The sequence below is a fragment of the Buceros rhinoceros genome, unplaced genomic scaffold, assembly GCF_000710305.1.
Source record: "Buceros rhinoceros silvestris isolate BGI_N320 unplaced genomic scaffold, ASM71030v1 scaffold20747, whole genome shotgun sequence".
NCBI lineage: Eukaryota > Metazoa > Chordata > Aves > Bucerotiformes > Bucerotidae > Buceros > Buceros rhinoceros.
In genome coordinates this window covers 31185-38744 of record NW_010423050.1, presented here as the reverse complement: position 1 = coordinate 38744, position 7560 = coordinate 31185, and the positions used below count along the sequence as shown (strand labels likewise).

The 7560-nt window shown below is 54.0% G+C and overlaps 1 protein-coding gene across 1 annotated transcript in view; it reads right to left on the bottom strand.

Annotated features, from left to right (window-relative positions):
- Nucleotides 1–7560, bottom strand: part of ITGA11 (integrin, alpha 11) — a 30094-nt gene that overhangs the window by 3331 nt on the left and 19203 nt on the right. Inside the window, exons 19-27 of the mRNA XM_010140300.1 lie at nucleotides 7347–7554; nucleotides 5604–5702; nucleotides 4210–4286; nucleotides 3448–3537; nucleotides 2003–2093; nucleotides 1749–1862; nucleotides 981–1067; nucleotides 653–763; nucleotides 162–257 (exon numbers count right to left, since the gene is read on the bottom strand). Of these exons, the coding sequence (XP_010138602.1) occupies nucleotides 162–257; nucleotides 653–763; nucleotides 981–1067; nucleotides 1749–1862; nucleotides 2003–2093; nucleotides 3448–3537; nucleotides 4210–4286; nucleotides 5604–5702; nucleotides 7347–7554 (973 nt within the window). The remainder of the gene's footprint in view (nucleotides 1–161; nucleotides 258–652; nucleotides 764–980; nucleotides 1068–1748; nucleotides 1863–2002; nucleotides 2094–3447; nucleotides 3538–4209; nucleotides 4287–5603; nucleotides 5703–7346; nucleotides 7555–7560) is intronic.

The window sequence follows — 7560 nt, the reverse complement described above, 5'->3', positions numbered from 1 at the left end:
CTGCACTGGTCTGCTCGGGGCTCTGCAGAGCTGGGTGCCCAGCGTGGGTTGCTCCAGCCCGTCTGTGGCCGCAGGGTTTTTCCCGCTGGGGTCAGAGCAGAGTGTCGCAGCATTCCCAAAGCTGCCGGCTCCGTGTGCGACCATCTTGCCTGGGGACTTACCTGGCGGCTGGGGTCCTCCTCGCGGAAGATGAAGGGGCTCCCAAAGCGCCGCTGGAGAGCGGCATTCGTGGTGAGCTTCAGTGACTTGAACTTCAGCTGCGCAAAGAGATGCTGGCCATGAGCATCAGCCGTGGGAGAGGACCAGTGCCCCAAGTGGGGGCCCCCTCTGCTTTGCTCCCCAGCACGGCTTTGCATCCTTGCTGTGTGCTGCATCCGTGGGCGAGGCTGATGAGGGAGTGTGGCAGCAAAGAAAGGCTGCTCGGGGTTAAATTCCCCACAGCGAGGTTCTGTGGGGGGGGGTTGGCTGCACGCACTGAGAGAATAAGTAGGATTTGAAAACAAAAATCAGCCCTCAAGTGCCTGGGCTCCCTGGGAGGGAAGGGGGAGACAATTGCAGGAGAGGGGAAAAAAAAATTCACCAGGTTTTTGTGGTGTGGGGGCACCTTTGGGAGGTTTCCCAGAAGCCACGTGCCTGCTCTGGGAGGACTTACTGCTTTCAGAGACTTCATCCACAGATTGCCACGCAAGTGCAAGTTCATCTCCTCGTTGGGGGCTAATTTCACATTGCAGTTGATGGAAACGATGTCGGTGTTGCTGTGGTTCTGCAAGGGGACAAGTTTGTGCCGTGGGACCGTCGTTGCCCAAGAGGGGATAACCGCCCCCGGGCTCCTCCTGGGCGCACACGGAGGGGAGCGAGAGCCAAACCCCAGTGGAGGGACCACACATGCGTCCTCCTGCGACATGCAGCCCCATCCCGGGGGCTGCCTGGGGTGGCAGGGCTCAGCCCAGGGCCAGGATCAGGCCCACGAAGGTGTGTACCAGGTGGGGGGTGTGGGAGAGGTCCTCCTCGGCAGGTGTCCTCCGGTAGTCAGTGGTGTTTCCCCAGATGTTGCAGGTCGTGTTCTCCTGTGGGAGAAGCTGATGGGCTTGGAGCATGGGGACAGGGACCATGGTGGCCACCTCCCCATGTCCTGCCCCATGCTCAGCACCCATCCTGGTGGAAGTGCAGGGTCCCGGCACCCCCCAGGCTTTGTTGGTGTTGGGGACTGAGCCTCTTTCCAGCAAAAATGAGCCTGGCAGAGAGCCCCATCCAGGACACCAGCCACATGCGCTGGGTGACAGAGGCGACACGGGGACTTCGCCAGAGCTGCGGAACAAACTGCCCCATCCTTAACCACGTCATCTCCTGCACTGGGCTCCTTCCACATGAGTTCTGCAGGGGCAGCGGCAGGCTCGGGGCGCCCCGGGGTCTGCTTCCAGCCCTCTCACAATCACTCAAGCCCGCAGTTCACCCTGGGCACAGCCAATGCCTTTGAGACCCTCAAGAATTCATTGCATACTGGAGGGAGGTCTAGCTTGGAGAAATATTTGGACTAAACCCCTTTGGCCGCTACCTTTTTCCATGTTCCCAGCCAAGTGCATGCAGAAGGGAGAAGCCCGGGCATGAGCCAAGACCGTCCGTGCAGGTGTGAGCACGGTGGGCGTTTGCAAATGGATGAGGTGACCTGCTGTGAGGCCTCTCCATCCCCACCCCTGGAGCAGGAGGGACCCACACGTGCGTAATGGAGATGAAACCACCCTTCTTACCTGGTCCACCACAAATTCTGTCAGGAGCAACAGGCGGTTGCCTGCCCGGGTGGCCACAGGGACGGTGAGCTTGATGGTCACCCCCTCCACTGGGAAGAAGCCCAAGTTCTGCAGCTGTGAGTGCGGAGAGGACAGGGATGTGCTGGGGGTGCTGGTGTGCCGCGGGACGGGGATAAGCAGGGTGGCCGTGGCACACCCCACCTCTGGGATGGTGCTCAGGGGGTCCTCAGCTGGTTGAATCCCCCCCTTCTTACCTTGAAGGTGCAATGAAAGGGGGGACCGATGCTGTCGTATCTCTCCAGGGAGCTGTTTGACCTGATTTCGTAGTAGTCCAGGCTCGATGCCCTGTTGTGACAAAGGATGACAAGACGTGAGGTGGGCTTGGAGCAAACAGACCATGAAGCAGCCCCCACCCAGCTGCTCCCAGCACCAAACTGGGCAGCCCCAGCCCCTCCACAAGCATACTCCCCACAGAGAGGACTTTCAGGGGGAAACCATCATCTGGCTTCACCTTGTGCAGTAAAAGTTGGGGGCTTTCACGCTTCTGCAGTGTTTTCCCTTTTTCTGTTGAATTTTTCTTGCCTTTTTACTATAACGGAGACATCCAAGGTCAGAGGTTGGAAGGTCACGTCTAAGTCTCAGGAGGTAAATCACATCTTGTTTCGCAGTCGCAGAGGAGGGGAAGGAGCCAGGAGCCCAGCTGGGATCGCCTGCGATGGGCCTCACCGGTGTCACACATTAAGTGGCCCCAACCCCCCAAAACTCTTTGGATTGACCTTCCTCCTTTTTTCCACCCGAGGTGCCCAAATTTGAATTTTTTTGTGCTGTTACTTTGCCTCCAAGTTCTCCCTTCTCCCATAAGGGCGATTCTGCTATTTGTTGAGAATCCTTCCGCTCTCCATAAATTATAAATATTAAAGTAATTTTATTTTCAGTGCCCCACTGCCTCTAGCGTAAAAAAAAATAAAATGACTGAAGGTCTCAAAGAGCTGCTAAGAGCCACGGCAAGCGGTGCCAGGGAATGTGCTGCTGGGGTCCATGTTTTTTTACTTATAAGCAGGTTAATAAATTATCCTCTGTGCTGTAGCTCCTGGCTCTCCTTGGACTGGGGCCACTCGCTGCTTTAGTCACTGCTGATGCCCAAACCCTCCCACCAACATCCCTCAGCTGAGCTTCTGGGGAGATGGTTTTCTGGTGGGATGGCTGCTGGCCCAGACACAGGCTCCTAACATGTGTTAAGGACATTATTACCTGCAATAAGTACTTTTTTCCCCTTAAAAAAACTGCCCTCACACCTATTTAATAACACTCCTGCATTTAAACCTCATGCCCATTATTTGAACACAGCACCCCGTTGCTCCTTGCTGTTGATTTTTATAAAGATCCCACCAAGCAGGATGTCCCTGATTTTATGGTTTCTTCAGCCCTTTTTCTCAACTATTTTCCCAAATTAAAGCTCAGTTTGTGCTGGGATCTGTTTGAACGCAGCTCCCGCAGGGCCAGCACTGCTTTTCCCCGGCAGTGCTCAAGGCCAGGTTGTTCGGGGCTCTGAGCACCCTGCTCTGGGTGCAGATGTCCCTGCCCGTGGCAGGGGCTTGGACTGGGTGAGCTTTAAGGTCCCTTCAACCCAAACCATTTGCTGATTCTACGATGACGCCGTGTTCGCACCGCGAGCTGCGTCCCCTTCCAAAGCACTCACCTGGTGAAGAGCAGGTCGGCTTCGTACTTCAGGGGATAGTTCAGGTGGGCGAAGTTGTCCTCCTTGGTGCTCTCCTTCTCCTCGCTGTCACTGAAACAGCAGCGGGGCAAGTGGCGGGTGAGGCAGGAGCCTGCTGCCTTTCAGAATTATTTTTTGGGGGGTAATAGGAAGCAGGTGGGGAAGGGCTGGACTTCTGCTTTTTGGCTGAAGTGTAAAGAGCAGCAATTTTATTCTGCAATGTTTGTAGCTCAAGGCCACAAAAGCAGATCATTTGGAGAGAGGTTTCACACCCAGCAGTCTTACAGGGGTGCAGCAACCCTGGCAGAGCGAATCCTCGGCTGCTCTCTGCCACCGCGACTGATGAAAATGAAAAATATTCTCAAGAGATTTCATCTGGCTGTTGGTAAACTTTTCCCATCCTGCACGTTGTGCAAAGCCGTGAGGAGATGTTTCTCCTGGGAGCACTTTAGTTGTGAAGGTGGGTGAGAAAGACACAGCAGTTGAGACCCGGCAGAGCCTGGCAGCAACTGCGCAGTCTCCACGTACAAAGAAAAAAAGTGGATAAAAATATACAGATAAATAAAACCAGCCTAGTTTGTGCACAGGGCTACACATACCCTGTGATAACCCACGGCAATGAGGCATCCTCGGGATTATTCCCCAAGCAAAGCCTCCAGCATCATCTGCAACTGCAGAAGAAGGAGAGCCAACACAAGTGGGTGACGTCCCCTGCAAACACACGCAAGGGAGAAAGCGGCTAACCTGTTGGCGATCAAGAAGATCTCCAGGCTTTGAAGGAAAATCGACTTGCTGAATTCAAAATCCAGGCGAAAAGCTACCTGGAAACAGATGGGAGAAAAAACATCCAGGAGTGGTGCGGTGAGAGCATCCCTGATCCCACCGGGAGCTGTGCCAGGCTTTGGGCAGAGTCTCGGCTTTCCAGGGAAAGAAGAGACCACGCCGGGGACTGGCAGGATTCGCTCTCAGCCCCACAGATGGCATTTATTTTTCCCCTCAGATTAGAGACTCAAGCAGCCCCCCCTTCGGAAGAAAAACCCTCCGGGGGACCTACAGTGAGAGGCCGCTCGCTCCCATCTGCGGCACGGGGTCGCTGGTGGGGGAAGGCAGCCGGAGAGAGGCCAACAACAATAAAGTGTGATAAATGTCACATCTGCGAGAGCCGCGGCGATGACCTCAAACTGTCTGGGACTGCGCAGCTGAGTGTAATATTAAAGCTCCCGCTGCTCTTAGGCCAAATTTCCATTTCCAGCTTGTCTTTGTTTTGGCAGGACCTGGACTACCTGATGCCACGCAGATGCATTCTCAGCCCCTGTAGGTCATGGGGAGTGGAGCTGCTGTGCTCTTTGTACAGCCACAGGCATCTGAGAGGTCTTTTTTGGGAGCTTGGAAGCCTAGCGAGGTGCCTGGAGCTCATCCATCACTACCAAGCTTCATGGGGAAAGGCTTCAGACGGACACGGGGGTAGGAAAGATTTTGTCTTTAGATCCCACTTGTATTGGCTCCTTTTCCCCTGGGAGTGCAGGTGGGATTTCATCCGGAGACCTGGTGACTGAAGAGTGTGGCATCTCCTCACTTCTCCTGCCCCACCTGAACGCTGCGTGTAACATTTGCAAGGGGGTTTTATGGCATATAAAAAATGATGCTCACTGGACCAGGGCTTGCCCCAGGTGCTGGGAACCGCTGTCAGCTGTTCAGAGGATGCCACCAGCCCAAGGGGGCTTGGGCAGGCTCAGAAGAGGGGCTGGGTGTTCAGAGCAAGGAAAACCTCTCAGGCAGGGAAAGATGCCTCATCCTGTGAGGATGGAGCTCGGGGAAGTTACGACCAGTGGTTTGAAGCCAGCATTAAATTGCTCTGAAGGGCTGGAGTCAAATCCTCTGACTCAGAGGAGCTGGGTTCAATTTTGGTGCTCTCCTACCAGCAAGGCAGAGTCCTAACCATCCCAGCTCCCCTAAGGCACCTTTCAAACACCAGCAATGGGCAGGGAAAGGGAACAAACCAAAGGTTTATCTTTAAACCCCCTGTTCAAAGCCACCCAGCCTGGAGATGGATGGATACAGCCCCACAGCCGTGATGGGGGCAGAGGGCTCCTGTCCCGTGAGTGAAGCCTCGCTCGAGCAGCAGGGAATAGCTTTACCTTGGCCTTGGCTCGGAAGAACGGGTAGCTGACGTTGCACACTTTCTTGTTGGGGTGCTTCTCATCAGTCATGCAGTCAATGTTGATGTCTGTGTCATCCTAAAATGGAATGCGAAGTGTCCGGGACACCAGGCACTAGCCCCATGACCTGGCTCTTTATGAAAGCAGCAAACACACCCGTGGGGCTCAAAACAGCATTTCCCTTTGGTAAAAACAACCAACCAACCAGTCCACCCACCCCGCTTGCTGCAGGCTGGAAATTCTTCCCATGCAGCTGTACTTCTTGGGCTGTTCCTGGAGATGGACGCATCTAACTCCCCATCTTCCTGATTTAAATCCTCTTTAGAAATTTAACTTCAGAATGAACCCGATTATTCTTGGCACTATAGTTGACAAGAAGAGTATTTTTCTGCGATGACGAGTCACAGGGAAGCATCGAGAGATAACGTTTCTTCTGCGTGGCCACCAGCTAAGCAGTAATATTAAACTTCCTTGGCTCAACACCTAGGTTCCTGCTGCTTGAACACCTTCCAGCTCACCAGCCAGCCTGGGGAAGGTCCTGCCCATCATCAAGCCCAAGCACACGCTGGGGTGGGATGGAACATCGACCCTGTTCTGACTCCTCTGCTGTTAAGCTGCAGCAACTCTACAAGGGGTTGCAGCCTGGTTGTATGCAGGTGTCCATCCCCACCACGGGATGAGCTATTCCAGTTTTTGGCCGTGTGTTGGACCCCATAAGGGTCTATGTTCGAGCTGCTGCCGCCAGATGAGTCCTACCCAGGAGCTGGAACATTCCAGCACAAAATTCCTTGACAGCCATCAGCAATGGCCCAAAGTTGTCTCCCACTCGTCTGCTGAGATTATGGACTTTTTGGGGCCACAGTTACTTTTTATTTGGGTCTTTGTACAGCCTCAGACACAAACATCCATCCCCTCCAGTTGGCAGTTTGTTAATTTAAAAGGACTGGCAGCCAGGAATGCGCTAGCAGTGATGTTTCTATAACCAGCTACAAATATTTCCTGCAGCCACCACTGCATGGTGCTTGCTGTCATCGCAGGGCTACCCCCACTCGCTTAATTTGGAGTCATCTCTCAAAACACAATTTTTAAATTTTGTGGGCAACATGCCCCGCAATTTTCCCTTGGCACAGCTCATAGGAAAACAAACGCAGGACATGGGATCTGCGGGTGGGTATGAAGTCATTGTGGGGGGTGGGGGATGAGGGAGGGCTCGGCAGCATCAGCATATTTCCCAAACCTCGCTGGGAAAAGGGAGGAGTGGCACCGAGTCGGAATGAGTGGTGGGAGCGGATGGGACATGATGGTCTCATCCAGCAGACAGCTCTGGAGAAGTGGCATCACCCGGCTCCATGCCAGGCTGTGGCCACATTCCTGTTATCAGCCCATACTTCCAGGAGTTATATCTCAGCTGCAAAAATTCATCCCTGACAGAAACTTGGCCACGTGCAGCAAGTATTTTTAAACTGTTGGAGTGGAAAAACAAAGGAGGAAATAATTTCATCTGCATTTGACCTTCTTTCAGGCTCTTAAAACTCAAACATTTTTGTATTTCCAAAATAAAGAGCTGTAAGGGCTGTAAGTGCTTAGAAACTAAGTCCATAAACACGTCTGATTTACGAGGGATGGAGACATTTTTGGGCTCCGGTTTAGGACACATCTTTCTCATCCGGCCAGGATTAGAAGAACCCCTGGAAAGCTCCGGATCTCCTCCGGCAGCCTCACCTTGGGGATCAAGCTGGCAAACTGGAGGTTTCTGGAGAAGGAGATGTTGAGGACGGTGCTGTAGGCATTTTCACCTCGGTTCTCCAGCGCCGCCTCCACGGCCACCCTCCTCCTGCTGCTCTCGATGACAAAGACAGAGGCATCGAAGGAGAGGCTGAAGGCCGAGCAGTCTGGCAGTGCCCGCCGCAGAGCCCGCCGGCAGGACTCCCTGCGC